The 21,498-nt window shown below is 29.3% G+C and overlaps 6 protein-coding genes across 13 annotated transcripts; 4 read left to right on the top strand and 2 right to left on the bottom strand.

Moving 5' to 3' along the window:
• Window positions 1–347: 347 nt before the first annotated feature.
• LOC122631455 (mitotic spindle assembly checkpoint protein MAD2A) lies at window positions 348–1,410 on the top strand. The gene is made up of 3 exons (XM_043817163.1): window positions 348–546; window positions 637–999; window positions 1,113–1,410. Exons 1-3 carry the CDS (start codon window positions 474–476, stop codon window positions 1,310–1,312), a joined length of 636 nt encoding a protein of 211 aa, XP_043673098.1. The 5' UTR covers window positions 348–473; the 3' UTR covers window positions 1,313–1,410.
• A 310-nt stretch (window positions 1,411–1,720) lies between these two features.
• Window positions 1,721–4,636, top strand: LOC122631452 (separin). The gene is made up of 9 exons (XM_043817153.1): window positions 1,721–2,189; window positions 2,301–2,517; window positions 2,597–2,886; window positions 2,979–3,115; window positions 3,200–3,416; window positions 3,500–3,810; window positions 3,883–4,050; window positions 4,156–4,301; window positions 4,488–4,636. Exons 1-9 carry the CDS (start codon window positions 1,971–1,973, stop codon window positions 4,634–4,636), a joined length of 1,854 nt encoding a protein of 617 aa, XP_043673088.1. The 5' UTR covers window positions 1,721–1,970.
• On the bottom strand, window positions 4,200–7,062 carry LOC122631453 (mannose-1-phosphate guanyltransferase beta). 6 transcript variants are annotated; one of them, XM_043817156.1, is made up of 7 exons: window positions 6,920–7,062; window positions 6,736–6,860; window positions 6,112–6,369; window positions 5,632–6,025; window positions 5,374–5,535; window positions 5,053–5,284; window positions 4,200–4,969 (listed from the first exon to the last, which is right to left on the bottom strand). In XM_043817156.1, exons 3-7 carry the CDS (start codon window positions 6,262–6,264, stop codon window positions 4,801–4,803), a joined length of 1,110 nt encoding a protein of 369 aa, XP_043673091.1. In that variant the 5' UTR covers window positions 6,265–6,369; window positions 6,736–6,860; window positions 6,920–7,062; the 3' UTR covers window positions 4,200–4,800. The 6 variants fall into 6 exon arrangements, with proteins under 6 accessions (XP_043673091.1, XP_043673092.1, XP_043673090.1 ...); XM_043817157.1 differs by lacking the exon at window positions 6,736–6,860 and having other exon boundaries at window positions 6,920–7,061; XM_043817155.1 differs by having other exon boundaries at window positions 6,723–7,052.
• Window positions 7,063–7,181: 119 nt separating this feature from the next.
• LOC122631449 (NF-X1-type zinc finger protein NFXL1) lies at window positions 7,182–10,647 on the top strand. The gene is made up of 4 exons (XM_043817146.1): window positions 7,182–8,098; window positions 8,167–8,279; window positions 8,386–10,063; window positions 10,132–10,647. Exons 1-4 carry the CDS (start codon window positions 7,835–7,837, stop codon window positions 10,594–10,596), a joined length of 2,520 nt encoding a protein of 839 aa, XP_043673081.1. The 5' UTR covers window positions 7,182–7,834; the 3' UTR covers window positions 10,597–10,647.
• Window positions 10,648–10,835: 188 nt separating this feature from the next.
• Window positions 10,836–18,523, bottom strand: LOC122631941 (nuclear pore complex protein Nup205). Of its 2 annotated transcripts, XM_043818190.1 has the most exons (10): window positions 17,846–18,523; window positions 17,429–17,592; window positions 16,778–17,194; window positions 16,357–16,648; window positions 15,553–16,275; window positions 12,213–15,470; window positions 11,848–12,098; window positions 11,505–11,744; window positions 11,204–11,402; window positions 10,836–11,116 (listed from the first exon to the last, which is right to left on the bottom strand). In XM_043818190.1, exons 1-10 carry the CDS (start codon window positions 17,853–17,855, stop codon window positions 10,902–10,904), a joined length of 5,769 nt encoding a protein of 1,922 aa, XP_043674125.1. In that variant the 5' UTR covers window positions 17,856–18,523; the 3' UTR covers window positions 10,836–10,901. The 2 variants fall into 2 exon arrangements, with proteins under 2 accessions (XP_043674125.1, XP_043674124.1); XM_043818189.1 differs by having other exon boundaries at window positions 15,553–16,648.
• On the top strand, window positions 18,424–20,755 carry LOC122631950 (ubiquitin-conjugating enzyme E2 L3-like). Of its 2 annotated transcripts, none has more exons than XM_043818206.1 (4): window positions 18,424–18,516; window positions 18,879–18,971; window positions 19,284–19,470; window positions 19,772–20,755. In XM_043818206.1, exons 1-4 carry the CDS (start codon window positions 18,490–18,492, stop codon window positions 19,939–19,941), a joined length of 477 nt encoding a protein of 158 aa, XP_043674141.1. In that variant the 5' UTR covers window positions 18,424–18,489; the 3' UTR covers window positions 19,942–20,755. The 2 variants fall into 2 exon arrangements, with proteins under 2 accessions (XP_043674141.1, XP_043674142.1); XM_043818207.1 differs by lacking the exon at window positions 18,424–18,516 and adding an exon at window positions 18,543–18,683.
• The last annotated feature ends 743 nt before the right edge of the window (window positions 20,756–21,498 follow it).

Below are 21,498 nucleotides of genomic sequence, written 5' to 3'. Positions count from 1 at the left end.
CCATGAGAAGAAAAAGAAGCTAGATGTCACTACTATCGTCTCTATATACAGCACACGTCACGACACGTGACATCTGCGCACGTCCCTAAGAGAATTCTTCTTTAAAAATTAAATTATGAAAACAAATCTTAGAAAACAATATTATAAGATAAATAAGGATAATTCTCATCAGCTACTTTTTAATTTTGTACCCATTAATCAAATAATTTCGATTTATGTTAAATAAGATGTTCTACAATGCCATTGGCCGAGCTATTGGCAATTATTTTTCTTTGTACGATTCTTAAAGTCCTTTGACTACTTTGGATATTATAAGAAATTTATTTTCACAGCATCTGATTGGCGTATCCTAAAGATACTTTGAACAGATTGGTCAGTTTTAAAATGAAAGACCGGCATCGGTTTAACCTACAAAAAGTTATTTGTTGTATAAAGTTAAACAGTACCAGGTATAAATTCGAATTGTAGGAAAAATGACGGAAATGCAACAGAAAACAAAGTGTATTACATTAAAAGGGTCTGCGGAATTGGTGAAACAGTATTTACGTAAGTTTATATTGTAATAATTTCAACTATTTTATATTAAAAAGTATGGTAAACTTGCTTCTTAAGAAATATTACTTTTATTTCATACAGTTTATGGAATCAACAGTATACTTTATCAGAGAGGAATTTATCCTCCAGAAACATTTGAACCAGCAGAACAATTTGGTTTATTCTTTTTAATGTCAACAGATGAAAAAATCAAATCATTCTTAGACACTGTATTAGGTCAGATTCAAGAATGGCTTGTTCAACGAAAAGTTCAGAAAATAACTTTGGTTATAACAAATGTTAATACAAAGGAAGTTTTAGAGAAATGGGATTTTAGGGTTGACTATGAAGGCCATGCACCAAAAAATATAAACGACAATAGCACGGTAGAATTGCCTGAAGTTGGTACAAAAGATGTGAAAACTATACAAAAAGAAATTCGAGAAGTTATACGTCAAATTACAGGTATTTTTATTTTTTTTATCTATAATTTTATACTTTTTATATTAATTGTATTTTCTCAACAATATCTTTGTAAAATTCATTGTTATTAATAATAGTATTTTTCTTCTTTTTAGGTACTGTTAGCTTTCTACCTCTGTTGGACTGTTTATGTTCCTTCGATATACTAACTTATACTGTCCAAGATTGTAATATTCCAAAAGAATGGGATGAGACTCAACCAGTATTTATAGCAAACAGTCAAGAAGTACAACTCAGGTCATTTTCAACATCTATCCATAAAATGGATACAATTGTCAGTTATAAAAATGTTTGAATAATTATAATAATTTATAAATGTATATATATCTTTTGAAGAACTATACCTTAAGCAATTATCTTTTCAATAAAAAGTACTACTATTTTTAAAAAAAATCTTCATAATGATAAAAGTTAAGAAGTAATATTGTAATAATGATATTTTTATATAAACATTGAAACGTACAATATCTAATTTATATTTTGATTGCAATCGTTACATGATTGTACACAAGATGGCGTATTGCAAAGATGCATAAAATTCTGGTATTTTATATACTCGACATAACTGAAAATTCTAGGGAAAAATGTAAATAACCAATAATTCTTGAATATAGGATTATTTATTATTTACGTTGGTTGTCATGATGGAAATTTGAATTGTATTGTGAATAAATAACAGAAAATTATTATCACATGTGGTCACTTGAATAGTTTAATTCAAACATTAATTCTGTTATTATTGTTATATTGTATTTGTTTATATTTGTGGATCTTATATAAAATACTATTTTAATTGTTTGTTAAATTATCTTTATTTCTAAAAATTATGTTTATATAATTAATTATTATTTAACTATTAAATTATCTTTAAATTATTTTTATTATTGTAAAGCTAATTTTTAAAAGTAATTATTTTCATGTTGAATTAATAATCTGCAATCAAATTATAAATAATGGATGATTTGATTGATGATATTATGCATATTATCCACAAATGTCATCCTACTGAATCGATGAAATTAAAAAAACGACGCAAAAAAACAATTCCAAGCAATTCATCTTTAAAGGAAATACAGTATGATATAGAACAATTACTTGCAAATAAAACGTGTAACGCAGGTGGTGTTGAATATAGTAATTTAAATAAAATGATGGCATGTTGTAATTTGAAGGTACATTTCTTTTATGGTATAGAATTTTGTTATGATTACACAGATTCTATTTATTTGATACATCAAATAAATTGAGCACTATATTTTTTTATATATTCTTCCTTTGTATAGGCAGGAGAAGAAGTCAAAGCTATATATAATCTTTCTGAATCACATGCAATATTTTTTCGACAACAAATTACACATAGATTTTTGAAAAATAAAATGCGTGAAAGAATTCTATGCACTCCTCAAATATATGGACTCAAATTTGAATATATAAAACTTCATGCTCAATATCCAGAACCTGAGACAGCTTTATTATCTAATCTTGTAAATCTTCCAAAGGGTATGCTGTAGCTTTTTATAAATATATATATGTTATGTCAATTATTATTTCATGTCAATTTGTTTTTTCTCTTTCTTAGAGTGGTATATTGTACAAGTCACAGCACAATTTGAGGACTCTTTGTATTTGCAGTACAATAAAAATACTTGTCATTTTATGCATGCTCTACATATTACTATTCTTCCAACTGGAAATAGTATTTTAAAACCACTTTGTATAACTTTGCCAAAGCCACAGACCCATACTATGTACGATATATGTAATGAAATTCGAGAGATTTTAGGTAATAATAAATCAGATTTAACAGCAACATATGCAAATAAAGAATTATATTGGAAAATGCGCCTGAAGCAAGACAATAAAATGAAGGTATTTGCAGTATCAAAGATAGCTTATTATATATTAGGTATAGTTATCATTTGTGGAAATTCACAAATCTTAAATATATTAGTTTATTTAAGACAGCAGTTCATGAATTAGAATTCACATGGTTACGTGAATGGAGAATACTTTTTATGGCAGATTTCATTGACAACCTGGATGTTGTAGCAGATATGGAATTAATAATTGATAAATTAATAGCAGATTGTACATCTTGGTAAGTTATCATTACAGTGATAATCCAAATTTGACTCATGTTTCTATTAAATTATCTTAATAGATACCAATTTACATTTTGCAGTGATTATATATGCCCTCGTACTAAGTGGTTACTAAAAAAGATAAGCTTGGGTGCATGTTTTTTGACAAGAGAAGAAATAGCACGAGCTGTTAAATACGTTCTATGCAATCACGAAAAACTTGCAGAAAACGTGATACTTTCAATTTATGGAAAATTATTAGACTTACAGATATTACGAAATGCAAAGAGAAAAACTTTGGTTTTAATTATAGATGAAGTAAATGCATAACTTTTAACAATTTATAGGAATTTTAAAATTTCTTATTTTCTGCATTTAATATATGCATCTTTTATTTTTAGCATATGGATTTTTTACCATTTGAGTCCATAGAAATTCTTAAAAATAATCCTGTTACACGATTTTCTTCCATTTATGTAGCATACGCATTATTTAAACAACATGAGAATACAATAAAGGATGGATGTAAAATAATTAAAGCAAAAGATAATCTTGGTACATGTATAGTTAATCCTTCTGGTGATTTATATAAAATGGAAAAACGTTTAGAATTATTTATAAATTATTGGTTAACGAATTGGAAAAGCTTATACAATACAAAGCCAGAAGAAGGCATATTTGAAGATGCCTTGGTTAATTATGATATTCTCATGTAAGAATTGCATTAATTTATTAATTTTCGGATAACTAGTTCTAAAAGCTTCATAACTCTTCGTGTTTAAAGGTATAATGGTCATGGAAGTGGTATACAATATTTACCTGGAGAGCATATAGAAAAACTCAAGGTAAAGGCAATCGTGTTACTATTTGGATGCAATAGTATCAGAATGACCCCTGTAGGCGGACGTTTTCCCCCTTATGGTATAACCAATCAATATTTAATCGCTAGCAGGTAATTTAGTACTATATAGCAATTATATAAAGGATACATACGCACATATATATGCACAAAATCGTAAAATGTTTTGATATTGATTTTCATACATGATATTTTAAGTCCATGTGTTTTGGGCATGCAATGGGAAGTAACGGATAGCGATATTGATAAAATGACAGCAAGTTTTATTAGCACTTGGATTCCATCATCCGCCGAACGATCATGGTCTCATGTAGATATTGATGCATGGTGTCAAGGCAATTTTAGTTAGTATACAAAATTCATTGCATATTTATATTACAGAGAAGATATGGTACAATTACAAAATTAGATTATAAGTTAAACTAAATTTGCGCTTTAACTAATAAATTTTGTTAAAAAATGTACAGTATACATACTTAGAAATACTATATTAATTTTACATAACTTATAATGAAATTTTATATTATCAGGATTTTTAAAAGATTCTCAGAAAAAAATGGCTAAGGTAACAAGGGAACCTGAGATGTTGAGAGCAATATCAAAATCAAAAGAAGCATGCTCACTGTACATGACAGCAGCTTCAATAGTTACACGTGGTTTGCCAATAAAGCTTGAATAAATGCATTATGCACATTGGTGATACTGTTGTCAATATATGTATATATGCTACATTTTTAAAAATTTGCAAAACTTTTAAAAAAGTATAAAGTTTCAAAGTAGAGGATATTTCATGTATTTTATCACTTATTGTCTAAAAAAATCATAATTTCAAGTCTACTTTTCTCACATGATAATTTGTGGTTCTGGCACAGAACTAGAAATATTTTTATGTGGTAATACTTGACCACCATTGATATAAAGTTCGTCCTTAACTATTACGTCCTCTCCGAGAACTGTTGTACCTTCCATTCGTACCCAACGTCCGACAACACTACGCCAACCAACGATGCAACTATTTAATAAAAGGTAGATAATAAATTTCTTAAGAAAAATTACGTGTATATATTTTATTCTATACCTACATTTCATACTCACCCATCAAGCCATGCATGTTCTTTTACTACAGCTGCCTTAAGAAGAGTAGACCTTTTAATACAACAACCATCAGCTAACGAAACACCCGGACCGATGGTAACATTAGGACCGATCCTACAATCTTTGCCGATTTTGGCTGTAGGATCTATTAAAACATTTCCCACTATTCCAGGTCCAGAATGTAATTTTTCAGGTGACTTTTGTCTTAATGAAGCAAGATACATACACATACCTATATAATAAAATATATAATTTATATTTTGTCATATATATTATTTAGGAGTTTCACCAATTTTCCTTCTAATCTTGTATCAAATATACCTTTGAGAAAATCTTTAGGCTGTCCTACATCCATCCAAAAACCTGGTAACTCCATTGCATATAATTCATTATCTTCAGCCATAAATGGAAAAACCTCTTTTTCTATGCTCATAGGTTTTAGCTCTATTCTTTTTAATATGCTTGGATTAAATATATACATACCTATTAGAAAGAATGTGTATCACATAGTATAGTAAAGTTAATATATTAACTTGTACGATACAATTAATAATTTTATAATTATATGTTGCACTGTACCTGCATTTATTTTATTTGAGATAAATTCTTGTGGTTTTTCGACAAAACGTTCTATCTTACCACATTTATCAAATACAACAACACCATACTTTGATGGTTCTTCTACTTTGGTAACAACTATAGTACCTTCTTTACCATGGCTTTTATGATATTCATATAACTGCTTAAATGGAAAGTCACAGATAATATCAGAATTTAAAACAAAAAATGGTTCATCTCCAGAACATAAAATATCACGTGCTAGCGCAAGTGGTCCAGCAGTACCCAAAGGTTCTGGTTCATGAGAAAATATCAGAGTAACTCCTAGTTTCTTAGCTTCTTCTTCTAAATCCCTTTCCATTTCTTCTGCTCTATAAGACACTGCTAATATCACTTCTGTTACATTCATTTCTACCTAAAGGAAAAGTAATACTAATAGTTTTTTTTTGACAATATAACGATAATAATAGTTACAAGCTATTAAAAATAAAATAAACTTACTAAAGCTTCTATTTGATGTAGAAGCATTGGTTTGTTAGCAAATTCAACCAATGGTTTAGGTCGACTAAGAGTAAGAGGACGCAATCTGGTTCCATATCCACCAACAAGTATTAAGGCTCGCATAACTTCTAATTTCTTTCTTTTCTGATGCATTACTATATATACAAAACAAAATACTAATATCAATTATTCTTGATATAGTATCCTGTTAGTATCCTTATTATGGTATCAACTTGAGTAAGGTTGATAAAAATCTTTCTATAAATGAAAATAGATATTATTATAAAATTATATGCCATAATTTAATATTAAAAAATTGAAACTAATTGGTATACTATAACTTATTGTAATAAATGTCACTTATGAACTACTTAATAATTTTTATAATTTTAACTAACATTTACGCGAGTAAATTATTTATTTATTGTTTTTATACAAAGATAATATTCTCAGCTACAACAATAATGTTAATACAAAATATTAATATGGTTAGATTTCAAATATTATAAACTGTATCTTAAAAATATAAACATACACACACACACACACACACACACACACACACACACACACACAAACTTTCTATGATTTTATTAACAAATAATACGTACAATATGCACGTACCTGATCTATGCACTTAAAATCACGAAGAAATTAAAATGGAAATATTTATCAGTGATAAGCATTGCCACGTAAGATCAAATTATAGTAGTAGTTCGTATATGTAAACACGTACTCAGATCTACACACTGAAATATGTACGTAGAATCATTTTCCTTATCATATAAGGAAAAAAGATTTTTTATACCTTTTTCTGTTCATTAAACACATGTGTTATCATTAATATTATTATTTATAAAACTAGAAACATTGAACATGACACTTGATTAATCGTCGACACAAATATATACAGGTCGCCAAGCCAACGCATATCTCCTGCCTCTTCGCAGCATTTTTTTCTTACTAATTTAAGTATATTATGGACAATATTTATTAAGCCGATGATGACAGAGTAGTCAGGGTTTAATATAATAAGTTACTTTTGCCTGACGGTTAAATCTAAAAAGCAGTTATTTTGAGTTTAATTGTGTTCTTTTTATATCTAGTTATCTAGATACCAGTTATGATTGGTCGTGACTCTATTATGACCAACGAGTAATATTTAGTATACCTAATCATGTGTGTTTTGTCAATCTTGACAAGTTTTGACTCCATGAAATTTCCTTTTCTTTTGAACTTGAATATTACGCAGATTACGTTGGTTTTTCGTACATTTAGTATACCGATTAAAAGTGACATGTTCAATGAAAACTGAAAAATAATATTTTGCTGAATAAAAGTCAAGTTGACAAAAGAAATTCATTTTTATTATAAAGAATATAATGTGAACGTTTATAGTATAAAAATTACTAATGCACATAAAGTTAATCATATAAGTTGATAAGCTTTCCTTGTACGAATACTGTTAGTATTTAAAAAAAAAAAAAGGAACAAGATGCTAATAATGTTCATAATAATTCAAAATATTACATAGTATGCGGAATGTAAAATATACTGCATGTTAATATAATATTGTTCTTACTTTTTTGATATGTACAAACATACCAAAAAAAATATGGAAGGAGGAAGAAAACCAATTAAACAGATGAGGAAATAATTACAATTTGTAATTAATATTTACAGTCTTTAATATTAAATATTGATTAAACAATAAACAAAAAAGATGCAAAAGTTCAAGCAAGCTCAAGTAGAAAATAAAATATCTATTAAAAGACATTTAGAAGCAAATGCTTCTCTTGATTCGTCTAGTGAAGATGATGACAATATTTGTGATGAAGATATACAAAGAACCTTGGGAGAAGTTATATCGGCTTATGAAGGTGAACAATTGAACACAGAAAAGATCATATCATATTTGATTAATACTTTTCAATCAGGTGGTGCAATTTGTTTAATATGTATTTCAACAGTAAAGAAAGCAGATCCAGTAAGTACCTCTCTAATCATTTTTATATATGTATATATATTTTTATTATATTAATATATTTTCAACAGATATGGAACTGCAATAAATGCTATTCTTTTATGCATTTAACATGCATCCTACATTGGATTCGAGATACTCTAGCTCATAAACATGAACAAGGAATTATGCCAACTTGGACGTGGTAAGTTGTCATATAATATTATATATCTAAAAATATTTGTTTTTTATTTTATTTTAATACAATGATATATATATATACATATATATATATATATATATATTTCTAGTCCAAAATGTAGAACAGAATATGGAGAAGATCAAATTCCAAAAGTATATAAATGTTTCTGTAAAAAAGTTGAAAATCCATCTTATCAAACATGGTTTATTCCACATTCCTGTGGAGAAACTTGTGGGAAACTTTTAGAACCTAAATGTGGACATAAGTGTGTATTGTTATGTCATCCTGGACCATGTCCTCCTTGCGCAAAAACAGTAGTAATTAAATGTTATTGTGGAAAGCAACCTGTTCGTCCAATGCGTTGTAATACAAATGGTTGGAGTTGCAATAATATATGCAATAAAAAATACGATCAATGTAAGCATACTTGTAAGGAAATTTGTCACGCTGGAGATTGTCCACCATGTTTAGAAACTCTACTAATGGATTGTCGTTGTAAAAGCAGCAAACAAATCAAGAAATGCAATGAAGCTACTTGGATTTGTGATAAGCCTTGCAATAAGTTATTATCTTGCAAATTGCATACCTGCGAAGGTATCTGTCATTCTTCCGAAGATTGTGGAGATTGTCCTAAGAAATTTAGAACTTGTCCCTGTGGAAAGGAACAGTATACAGTTTCATGTAAGGAACAGCAAGTACCGAAATGTGGAAACACTTGTGGAAAGTTACTGAATTGTGGTTTACATTATTGCAACATGATATGCCATTTAGAACAATGTGGTCAATGCTTGGAGATGATCATAAAATCATGTAGGTGTGGGAATTTTACAAAAGAAATAGCTTGTGGAAAGGAATTTCATTGTAATAAAAAATGTACACAAATGAGACTTTGTGGAAGACATTTATGCAATAAAAAATGTTGCGATTGTTTAGTAAAAAATACCTCTAATATATGTGAAAAAGTATGTAACAATCTTCTTAATTGTCAGAAGCATAAATGTCCAGCAGCATGTCATAGTGGACCTTGCTATCCATGTGTTCGTACCGATATAATTCAATGCAGATGTGGTAATAAAAAAATAAGAGTACCTTGTGGCACAAAAAAAAAGATTAAACCACCTCCTTGTAATAAGCCATGCAAAATACCTTCTATTTGTATTCATCCAGAGAGAGAGATTCACAAGTGTCATCAAGGACCTTGTCCACCATGTAAAAAAATATGTGGTTTAATTCACAAAAAATGTGGACACAATTGTTTAGCTGTTTGCCATAGTAAGGTTTGGGTCAAAATTAGCTCAAATAGTACACAAGGGCAACCCAAAGGTCCATGGGAAAAACAAAAAGATACATTGGAATTAAAAACATTGCCATGTCCACCTTGCGAAGTTCCTGTTGAAATAGAATGTTTAGGTGGACACGAAACACGTATATTGCCTTGCTACATTGCAAAAACTGATTCTTGTGGAAGATCTTGTGGTCAATTACTGCAATGTACCAATCACACTTGTGAATTAACATGCCATACTGTAAAATCACCTGAAGGAATCATTGGTAATACACAATGTATGCAATGTGAAAGGCCATGCTCGTTTGCACGGCCCAATGGATGTTCTCACAAATGTTTAAAATCTTGTCATCCTGAATCATGTGATTTGTGTCAACAATTAGTACGTGTTTCTTGTCATTGTGGCATTAGTACTTTATATAGACGTTGTATAGATCTAATATCCGCAACGATAGAACAACGTGAAGAGCTATTAAAGTGTGGAAATCAATGTCCAAAAAATGTAATTATAATAAACAATTTCTATAAAAATAATAACAAGTTTAATTATGTTACAAATTTTTTTTGCAGTATCCATGCGGCCATCGGTGTAACGATATTTGTCATCCTGGATCGTGTAAAAAGCAGAATATATGTAACAAGAAAGTAAAAGTATGGTGTAAATGCAAACGCATTAAAAAGGAATATGTTTGTTCCGTTATACAAGAAAAGCAAATTGTAGTTGAATGTGACAATGTTTGTCAGTCACTTATATATCAAAAAAATGAGGCCAACAAAATCAAAGAAATACAACGTCAACGTGAAGAACAATTGCGAAATCAGGAAGAAATAGAAAAATTTCAAAGGAAATTTAAGCCACGACGAAAAGCAAAGGATAAATCGAAAAACAAATTGTCGAATTCAAAAGTGGAAAATAATAAAATATACAAATTTCTTTTGATATCGATTTTTATAGCTATCGTGAGTATTGTAGTGATTTATGCGAATATAGTTTATTTCGATATAAAAAGCTTTGAAATTAGTAACAAAGATTGAAATTTGTTCTGATGAATGTGTAATTTATCAATAATAAATGATTGTACTGTATATACTATATATTATTACATCCAAAGTCAAACTATAAAAAATATGTAGAAATTGTACTAAATATAATATATAATTGATTATATTATTTTAATAAATTTTCTTATCTATACTGTTTGCATTTTTATTATAAAAATATTATTATTACATTTTATATACAATAATATCATTAATAATAAAAAATACAAAGATGAAACAGTATAGAAAGAGATGTGTATTTAAAATAAAAATAATATACACATATTCTATAAATACAGTTACGTTATAATTATGAATTGTAACAATCTTTTGACCCTCCTAACGAGAGCCTCTATAAAATTACGATCTACTGTTGTATATTCATTATATGTATCGATTAATTGAGTAATGAAACTATCAGTAAATATAGAGATAAGTCCTTGTTTTAATTCGGTTAAAATTTCTGGTGATATCTTTTTTTCCAATATATTATCAATTATGTTTCCTGTGGATACTAAAAAAAAAAATATATAAATCATAGATTTAAATTGCATTGTTACGGATTCACTAATTGAATTATAAAATAACGAATTATATGTACCTTGCATTCTCTGATGTCCTGACATTATTTGCATTGTGTAGAAATCTAAATGACTCCAAAGTAAATATAAACTGTGTTCTATTATAAGGCAACAATATTTTATACTTTGACGTTTTTCCTTCAGTCGTTGATTCAATCGTTGCTCTAGCACAATGCGCTGTTTATCTATGTCTAATTCTGCTTCTTCATCAGACATATACTAAAAAAAAAAAAAAAAAAAATAATATATACAATTATTACCAAGTAACGTCCTTACGATCTTATCATCTCTCGATATAATATTGATTTTTAATTTAAATACTTTTTTTAATTCTGCCGCAGTCATGTCCGATATCATAGCCGTTTTTTTGATCAGAGAATCGACATGTGGCAGTTCATTATGTAATAATGCGGTTGTAGATGTAAGTTGTTCAACGATCAATCCTAAATGAACTTCACTAGATATATCTTTAGTTCTACCTTCTCTTGTGCCTGGTTTCGGCGATAAACAAGGTTCGAAAAGAACATTCCTTACTTTCTGGTCCATGGTACTATGCTGCATCTGTTATAAATAAATTGTTTAATATTGTCATTAATGTTTTTATTACACAAATTGTTCCTTATAACTAAATTGTTCAAAAAGTCTTTCATAATTTTTTACAAACCTGGTTACGAGCATACAAAAGAACATTCGCAACTATTTCTATACAAGACATTTGTTGTTGATCTACATTTGTTTTTTGATAATCCAAATGTATAGGTGTTGGTTGTAATTGGAATTTGTGAAGTAATGAGAGCATTAATTTTTGTAATCTATAGAGATGAGCACGTAATTCTCTCATTCCATTATCATCCTCTATTATATTATCACCAACATCGGATATCGTTAGCCCCTCGTCCACTAATTTATACATATCTACAAATAAGTTTAACAATTATAATTAAATGTGAAACTATAATATAATAAATGTGAAATATAATAACTATAAACTATATAAAATGTGAATCTTCATTCATGAATATTATTTACCGATATTAGCAGATCTGGATACGACACCAGTCAGACAGGCAATTTCTTTTAAAAATAGAGTATTTGCCTTAGAAAAAGCGTTTCTTAATATCATTTCAACTGTATCTCGATGACTTTGAAGAAAGCTACAGACTTGTATAGCACAAGATTGATTTTCAGTTCCTAAAGTAGTCAACAAAGCACCGCATAAATATAAAGCAGGCAAAAAAATTTGTTGATAACGTTGCCCGATTGAGGGTACGAAAGAAGAATCAATTCCTTCAACATTCATATGAACATCCGGATGTTGATCAAAAACGCACATACTTGACATACAGGATAAAACTTTAGTTTTTAAAAGACTTTCAGCACCTAATCTCGTCGAGGCCATTCTACAAAACGTTGCTAATTTTGCTTCATATAAATACAAAGGTCTTAATGTTTCAGGCTCTGGTTGAAGCATATGCCTTAATAAATTATCGGATTGTAAAAGACTGTCTATCATATGCTTTAAATATCCTCGACTAGATAAATAAATCATCCAAGAATTATCGTAATCCAATTCTAAGATCTTGTCTAAACAAGAGAGTGCTAACATTTTACACACATCATGACCACCGGAACAATTGTGACATAAAACATCCATCAATTGATTGCCAAAACTATTGATAACTTGTATCGTGGCGTAACAGTGCGAACGCTTCTGCACTGGCATGGATCGATTGAATGAACTGTCTAATTGACTAACATACATCGTATCCATAACAGATGCACTCTCTGATTTTTCTAAGCCTATGACACAAAGGAAATTTAGAAGTGCCGCGTAAAGATGCGTTAGAACTTTTTGCGACGATGCACTTGCGCTTAAAATCCATTCTAGTACATGGCTAAGAATTATTTTCATCATTGTCGTATTCGAAGGTGATGTTGGAAGTAATTCTTGGTTCGATTGCATCGCAAAATAATTTCGCAAGTTGACAAGTAACATCAAAACTGTTCCAGATACAAGTGTTTTTATCTCACTGAGTGCTTCGCACGATGTCATTTTTTGTAGTAAATCATGTGATAAGTTCAGAAGAAGACTTTGTCTTTGAGCCGCAGGAAGTTGTAAATTCGACGCTACGGAAAATAGTATTTCTGTTGTTTGGCACCAGCCTTCTACAAATTTTACCGTAGCGTATGATAAAAGTTTGGTTTGATTTTTCTTCAAGGCATGAGCAAGTATCGATTGCAATTCTTGTTGCATAAGTTTCCTTTGAGTTACTGTTGCACTATTTTGTGTAACCGTTAATTCATCTACGATAAGAGAATGTAATTTTCTAACGTCGATAAGTCGAGGTCCTCCCATCAAAGACGATGGAACGCTACAACGACCAAATACCATTTCAATTTGCGAAGGATCGAAGAATTCCCATGACTTAGGAGGTTCTAAGTATAGTTGAAAGTCGATATAATGTAGAAGATCCATAAGAAGTTTTTGTGATGGTGCACTTTGTTCTTTCTCTTGACTAAAGCTTCCAACTAAGCGCTGAACGAGCGAACTTTGTAAGCTTCCACCAGAGACTCGTAGTTCTATCGCTACTATTTTTAATAGCCACGACATACAGCCAAGTTCGATTGCTTTATTTGAACCTTGGAAAGGTAATTTTGATAGGTGCCTTTGTACAAAATCTTGATTTGTTGCAGTTCGTAAAAATCTTAAAATTGGTACTGATGTCTTATTATTCGCCGCTAATGTGTGTAAATAACAGTAACACATTTCTGTAATTTTATCACGGCCATTATCCAAGGATTGTTCCAAGACACCCAAAACAGAATGCAAGCAAGTTCGTGGGAAGCCTAAAATTCCAGGTTGTTGAATAATTGTTTTTCGAATGTCCTTAGTGATCTCAAATCCTAACAAATAATGAGCAAGATTAGGTACAGGTCGTGTAATACTCTGCATCATTAATAATAAAATTCTTTCTTTGCAATTTTCCACATCTGCTCTCTCATCATTGTTTATGTCATCTTCATCTACAGGAGTATAATCCATATCTAAACACTCAACGAAACCGTGTCTAATATTCGTTGCCAATGAATTAGTTGCTGTAAATGTCGACAACAATTCTAAATCTGCACCTGGTTCATTGGCAACACTTTGAACAACGCCAACTGCGACAAAGGAATGTCGTGGTAGCCATGAATTATAAGAGACATAATTAACAATATTTATCATGTGATCAGGCTTTCCAGTACGCATATTTACTCCCAGCAATAAACGCGAAAGTCCAGTTACGATTTTATTTATACTGGTTGCCGATGCTAACTGTGTCATGTATTGATGTTGTGTTTTCAATGTCCGATCCAATATTTCCAAACAACATAGTGTACTACATTCAAGATATTTCTTTCCAGGGAAAATATCGTATGTATCAAACTGGTGATATCCTTCATCCAGAATATAGAGTATGACATGAAGTAACTCGGAATTAGTAGAATGTAATTGCGTCATTAAATGATATCCAGGAGCGGAATTAATGACAGTCAAATCACCACCTTGTAATTCAACTTTACATCCCATAAAATCTTCTAAAGATGGCTCGTATTGTTTAATTAATTTAGAGAATATTTTCAAACATCCATTCGCAACTTTCCATTTCTCTGCAGCATTTTTATACGAGCGTGTATGGAATCTTAAAAAAACTATATTAATGAGAAAATGTAGATAAGGATCAAAGCCTGGATTTCGTTGTCCAACTCCCAAAAGACGTGGAATTGGATAATCTGTTAAGATATCTAAGAGTTTTAACATCGCTCGAGTCAAAGGATATTCTTCGTTCCTTGATTCAATTTCTTCCAATTCTGTTTGTACTCCTCGTGGTTGATAGCTACTAGTTGTTGGTATAGTCGAAAGAATTTGTGCGGCTTCTAAACTTTGCCAAACTGTAGAAGAACTCTCTGGTGATCTTGCTAATGCAGCAAGAGTTCTTACTAAAACGCCTTTTAATGGAATTGGCATCGCACAGCTTACCAACCCTATTAAAGACTGAAGTACTTTCCAATTTGGATGATCGCATATTGCTACTCTAGACATTTCATCATATTTTGCAATTATTTGTACGACTTTAAGTACAGCCTCTAATCCTTTAACTTCGTGAGGTGTAATACCTTTTGGATGACTTCTTTGTCTATATACTGTATCTTGACTTGGTGGTAATTCTTGTCGTAAGTTGTAATAATAGCGATTTAAAGAATTAAAGAAGTGATCCCAGGAAATTGTTGTTGAAGTGGAAGATCCTATTGAAATATATAAAAAAAAAAAAAAGAACTGTTTTTATCGTGTCGTATAGGATAAGAATAATTAAAAGATATACTTTACCATTTGGTTTAAGAAAATTAAATGCTTGGCGTGCAGCTGGAGGTGACGAAGCAAGGGATGCGATCATTTTGAGGTAGGATACAAAAAGACCAGCAGGAAGTATTTCTCCAGCTAATCGTATAAATTTAAATAAAGCAACTTGTCTAGGAGGTAATCGTCCAATATGTACGGAAGCAGAAACGTGCGTTGACTCTGAATGTTGGCACCAGTAATCCATAGCTAAATTTAATTTTAACGGATCTTTTTTGTATAACTCCGCTACTGTCAACATGAGAAACTCAAAGTGATTGTCTAAATTCATTGGTGGTTCTACACCTTCTTGCTGATATGCTTGTACCAGACGCATTGATTCATCTGCTCGACTTCTCAATTCCTTAATTTTCAGAGGCATTAATAATATAAAATCAGAAAGAAGAGTGTGAAAATAACGCATGTAAAATTCCTCATAGTGTATACAAGTACTTTTTAATAAAATTTCGGCCATAAAGTGGAAAACTTTATTAGATAAAGCCGTTTCCACTAAAATTTCATCGTCATTTGTAATATGCTGTGGTTGATACGTATTACTGATAGTTTTCAATGTTGCTATGGCAACTGCTAAAGCAAATTGTACAAGTCCACGCAATCCTGTACTTTCCCAAGTTATACTATTAGACATTACTTTTTGTTTTATATCATCTAACGCTCCTCTCTCTGTGATCAAGGGAATAGAGTTAATTATATCTGAAACAAAATTTAAATAGAATATCATTGAAACAAATTTTATATTACCAAACAAATTAAAAAATGAATATGTTTTAATACCTTCACCATTTTCTCGATTATTAAGTGGACTAAGATTTACAGCATATAATATGGCCATAATGAGAGCCAATGTAACTTTATCAGGACCACCTTCTCCAGCTTCAGATTCAACTTGGCGTGTTTGTAATAGCGATAATAAACGAAAGAAAATAGGTTTTGGTAGAGATGATTGAGCAGACCATAAATACAAAATATCTGCTAAATCTTGTCTAGTATCATTATAAAGTTTCATAACCATACGATGATGCTTTGCTCCTCCCAATGCTCTATTTTGTTGTAGAAGATCTTGTTCCTATTAGCATAATTCAAATTGTACTATAATTTACTATACTTTATTATAGTGTGTATTATAACTTATAGTAATTTAAATGAGTTGATAATAAACAGTAACTATGTTTAGAATATTATTCTTGTATCTGACCTGTATAGGATCCATATCTTCTAATAAAGTTATAATTCTATCCAATAAACCATCTTCTTGTAATTTATTAGTATATTCAGTAATATATTTTGTAAGAGTTAGTGGTGCATCAAGGGCCCAGCTATGTCCCATTCTAGCTTGCACTAAGGTCTTCAAAGTTGTAGTCAATGCTTTTCTTCCATCATAGTATAAAAGTACAGCGGTTAAACCTCTGGTTAATCCAGGGTAGTGTGGCATTTGAAGTTGGGCAGTACATAAAAGATCTAGGGCCATGAATTCATTCAAATCATACATATCTGATATAATTAAAGTTTCATCCACCAACTCTTTCGACAATATTTGATGTCCTAGCCCAGGTAATGTTATACCATCCGTCACACCTTTTTTAATTTCATTGCGACTATTAATATTTTTTGGCTGATCAACAAAAAACAAGTCGATTAAGTAATTTATATAAAATCATTATTTTTTTTATACATAAAATGATGGATATAAAAAATATTACGTCTTATAATTATAAGGAAAACTTTTCTATATATAAAAAAATATAATATTTTTTTATAATAATCAATATTCAAAAAATATAAGCACATTGTAATAATATCAAATAAATAACAAAATGAATGAAAAAATATATAAAAAGATACTCACAGGATTTTTTAAAAGTGTAAAAAAATTTTGTCTATGGTTTCTCAATGCTTCTATAAATTCATGGTATTGAGGGTCATGCATACTAGGTGCTAATGTGATCGATCGAACTACAAGATTTTGTAATTCCTTATATGGTGTCCAGATATCTTCTGTACTTGTTTCTTCTATAAAGTAATTTATCATGAATTGTTGAATATCGGAACATGCATACGTATATGCATGTATATAATTTAATTATCAAATAAACCTACTTATATAACTGATATTAAACTAATTTGATATAGAAAAAGATTACTTTCAATTTATAAATTACATCACAAACTTATTTTTAAACTATTATTAAATAAAATGTATCATATAATTTAAAGGTTATGTTTTTCATATATTTTCTTACACAATCTACAAATAAATAATTACCTTCTGACATCTTGGCAATTTATATAAATCGATTTATAAACTAAAACTTAATTTTAAATAACACCACATATAACTTTAACAGAATATTAACGTTTTTAAAGATATTGAAATGCCGGTATTACAGCGTGAACGAAAATTGCCGCACATTTAACTGGCAGCCATGATTTCAACAGAAATTTGAACGTTAATTAGTTTTGAAGTAAACTGTTGATTAGCTTTATATATATATATAAATATATCGATGATTAATAATGTTATAATAATTTATAACAAAGTCTCGCTTTTTTCTTGTTCACTTTAAAACCTTCATGAATAAATCTTATATATTTGCTTCCGATTTATATATAACCTTAGAAAGGAAATCATACTTCGGCGCGCGAAATGGTAATGCTTCATGATACAAATAAAGGCAGATATCGAATGTCATTGAATACATGAAATCTAGATAGAGAAATGTGAGATTATTCAATGCGATCAGTGATTGGATAATAAAAAATATATTTAAAATATTCAAATTTTACACAAAAACTTTTCCAATGTAAACCTGAAATTTCCGTTTAATGAATAAAATTCTAACAATTGGCAACACTGGTCATTGGTGAACTTGACGAATTTTACTGCCTTCAGAAGACTCTATTTTCAAAATGGCAGCTATAAAAAGATTGCAAAAGGTAAATTGAAGTTCCTAACGATATAAGCATCATTCTTTATATTTGATTGTAAAGAAAAGTAGATACATTTTATAGCAATTCACTATTTCTACAAGTGTTACGGAAATGATGTGATATATTTGATATTCTTCCCTTGTAGCCCTGAGTTGTTCGACGCTGTTCAAAAAGTTAATAACATTGTTATTATATTATTCCATTTTAAATAGATTTATATTATTATATTTTATAATTTATGATCTCCTCCCTCTATGAAATAGAATATATAACTTGTTATTTTCTTAAACTACGGTTAAATTTAATATTAAACGTATAAAAAAGGGATCTATATCATAAGATAATAATATATGCACTTATCTTTCCAGGAACTAGGCGATTTGAGAGCCTCCGCAATGAAAAATTTTACGATTCAAGTAGACGAGTCAAATATTCTTACTTGGCAAGGCCTTATATTGCCGGTATGTTTATACTTTTTTTTATGCACCTAACCTAAATTAAGCATACAAACGTGTTAAAGTTTATTTAAAATCATTTCACATTGATTTTCATTATTGTTTCAGAATTATATTGTTATGATGTTATAATAAATTTATTATTTTAAATTATACGTGACAATTACCAATTACTGAAAAAAGAGCTTAATTTATATTTTATATATAAGTTAAAAAATACAAACATAAATAATTTCATATTAAACAATTTTATACTTATATTTTTATTTCTATATTCTTATAAACATGTTATAATAATTATATATGTTATATTCATAGGACAATGCTCCTTATAATAAAGGAGCATTTCGAATTGAAATCAATTTTCCTGCAGAATATCCCTTCAAACCACCTAGAATAAATTTCAAAACAAAAATCTATCATCCAAATGTAGATGAAAAAGGACAAGTATGTTTACCTATTATAAGTGCTGAAAATTGGAAACCAGCAACAAAAACAGATCAGGGTAAGATTATTGTATAAAGAAGAAAGAATTGATTATTATCAATTAAATTTTCAAAAATAGATTTACAAATATTTTTAATAATATGTATATATTAAAAATATTCGAAAATTTGTGTGTGGTATATGCGTGCGCGAGTACACACACATACACATGCATATCGTACATACATAATACGTGCATATATACATACATACATACATATATATATATATATGTCTTCCCTATTCTAAAGCAAATAAAATATATAAATAAATGAATTGAAAAAAAAAAGTACTTACAACTATCTGCAAATGTTTTACAGTGATACAAGCTTTAATAGCTTTAGTAAATGATCCTGAGCCAGAGCATCCATTAAGGGCAGACCTGGCTGAAGAATTTCTCAAAGATAGAAAGAAATTTCTAAAAAATGCAGAAGATTTTACAAAAAAGCACGCAGAAAAAAGGCGAGAATCATCATCCTCGAACGAATAATCCCAAATGGTAGGCCTTTCTCACCACGATGCCTGCCACCTCAGTTAATTCATTGCGAGTCGATTTATGCCGGTCTGTCATATGTGGAATCGAGAATGCCCGTGTACAGTATTGGTCGATAACGAGGATATGAATATATGCAAATTGTAATGTTTAATAAGGTGGAAAGAACTTTTCAGAGCAAAGTAAATTATAATAAAATAACTGTATGATATTGTAAACAAGTCTTATACTGTATTTTAATTTTTAAGTTTGAGTAGATTGTCATCATAATTGCACACAAGCTAATTTCAAAGAATTCTGAACACAGAACCATCATATATTACATTTCGCGAATTTTTAATAGTATGTATTGAAATGGCGTCTATATATTGAAGATTTATGGCAATTAAAAAAAAATATTTTAATTAAATATTAACAAACAAATGAATTATGAAAAAAAGAAAGCAACATGCTTTCCCCACTTTTAACAAGAGTTGTTTGTTTATGTAGTTTATGTTCCTATTTATTTTCATAATTATATATGTAGCATTTTGAATAGTATAATCTACTTTATTCAACATTTATATGCTTATAGAAGACAGATTTAAGTAACATAATTGTTCACAAATATTTGACGCTATTATCTAGAACAGTGTTTCTCAAAATGTGGTATGTGTATCCCTTGGAGATACACGGTAAAGAAGTTTTTAGATACGCCGTGATAGCTCTAACAAAACTAAAAAGAAAATCTCGATACGCTCCTGAAGTATAGATCAAACTTTCTCGGACATTCTGTATGTAGTTCATGAATACAAAATTTGATGTGTGTATATATGCATGTTTTATTTTATTCCCATTGTTATATTATGCTATAGGTTTATCTATCTATACAAGAGGTACGCCGGTTACATATATATGCTCGAAAATATGTATAAGTTAAAAGTTTGAGAAACACTGTCTTAAAGAGTTGTTTTAGAAAATTGATGTCTATTGTAGATACTCGTCATCAACGTACGAATCATATTTATATTAATTGCCATAATTTTTATGATTTTTCTAACTTTATTTTTGCACTGTTATATCCAGCACGTAATGGAGATGACAATATTATGAACTTATACATTCTCTTGATAATGGATAATGATAATTTTTCTTCACTTTAATTAATTTTTATTTAAGAAGATTGCAAACTATTTCTATATATTTCTTGTAATTTATAAATGCTTTTCAAAAAATCTACTTTTACAGTAGTATACTTTAAAAAGAAACCTATGTGGATGTACAAGAAGATGGTATTTAATATTACAATATGACATAACATAAAAAATATATATACTTCTTTATATCATCTAAATCGTAATGAACTTCAAAAAAATATATAAATACACAAGAATAATAAGAACATTGAACTTCCATAAAATGTGTATTTTTTAAATAAGAATTATAGTTTGAGATAATAATATACACACAGACACTTTTTCTATTGAAGGTAAAAATAAGGTGCTATTAAACATTTTTTTTCCGTATAATAAATAATATCAAAGCTATATATGAAAATAAAATTGTATATTTACA

The sequence above is a fragment of the Vespula pensylvanica genome, chromosome 9 (genome assembly GCF_014466175.1).
Source record: "Vespula pensylvanica isolate Volc-1 chromosome 9, ASM1446617v1, whole genome shotgun sequence".
Classification (NCBI taxonomy): Eukaryota; Metazoa; Arthropoda; class Insecta; order Hymenoptera; family Vespidae; genus Vespula; species Vespula pensylvanica.
The sequence above is the reverse complement of the archived record's forward strand: the minus strand, read 5'-3'. Positions and strand labels throughout refer to the sequence as shown.

Bases quoted from the DNA above. Each gene is read 5' to 3' on its own strand.
- LOC122631455 (XM_043817163.1), top strand. From the start codon at position 474: ATGACGGAAATGCAACAGAAAACAAAGTGTATTACATTAAAAGGGTCT. The intron at 547-636 runs GTAAGTTTATAT...TATTTCATACAG, and splicing joins ATTGGTGAAACAGTATTTAC to TTTATGGAATCAACAGTATA. The intron at 1,000-1,112 runs GTATTTTTATTT...TCTTCTTTTTAG, and splicing joins AGTTATACGTCAAATTACAG to GTACTGTTAGCTTTCTACCT.
- LOC122631452 (XM_043817153.1), top strand. From the start codon at position 1,971: ATGGATGATTTGATTGATGATATTATGCATATTATCCACAAATGTCAT. The intron at 3,417-3,499 runs GTAAATGCATAA...TTTTATTTTTAG, and splicing joins TGGTTTTAATTATAGATGAA to CATATGGATTTTTTACCATT. The intron at 3,811-3,882 runs GTAAGAATTGCA...TCGTGTTTAAAG, and splicing joins GTTAATTATGATATTCTCAT to GTATAATGGTCATGGAAGTG.
- LOC122631453 (XM_043817156.1), bottom strand. From the start codon at position 6,264: ATGCATCAGAAAAGAAAGAAATTAGAAGTTATGCGAGCCTTAATACTT. The intron at 6,026-6,111 runs GTAAGTTTATTT...CTTTTCCTTTAG, and splicing joins TACATCAAATAGAAGCTTTA to GTAGAAATGAATGTAACAGA. The intron at 5,536-5,631 runs GTACAGTGCAAC...TCTTTCTAATAG, and splicing joins CTCAAATAAAATAAATGCAG to GTATGTATATATTTAATCCA.
- LOC122631449 (XM_043817146.1), top strand. From the start codon at position 7,835: ATGCAAAAGTTCAAGCAAGCTCAAGTAGAAAATAAAATATCTATTAAA. The intron at 8,099-8,166 runs GTAAGTACCTCT...TATTTTCAACAG, and splicing joins CAGTAAAGAAAGCAGATCCA to ATATGGAACTGCAATAAATG. The intron at 8,280-8,385 runs GTAAGTTGTCAT...ATATATTTCTAG, and splicing joins ATTATGCCAACTTGGACGTG to TCCAAAATGTAGAACAGAAT.
- LOC122631941 (XM_043818189.1), bottom strand. The intron at 17,195-17,428 runs GTGAGTATCTTT...TTTGTTGATCAG, and splicing joins TTACACTTTTAAAAAATCCT to CCAAAAAATATTAATAGTCG. The intron at 12,099-12,212 runs GTAAATAATATT...ACTTATTTGTAG, and splicing joins ATCCAGATCTGCTAATATCG to ATATGTATAAATTAGTGGAC.
- LOC122631950 (XM_043818206.1), top strand. From the start codon at position 18,490: ATGGCAGCTATAAAAAGATTGCAAAAG. The intron at 18,517-18,878 runs GTAAATTGAAGT...TTATCTTTCCAG, and splicing joins CTATAAAAAGATTGCAAAAG to GAACTAGGCGATTTGAGAGC. The intron at 19,471-19,771 runs GTAAGATTATTG...AATGTTTTACAG, and splicing joins AGCAACAAAAACAGATCAGG to TGATACAAGCTTTAATAGCT.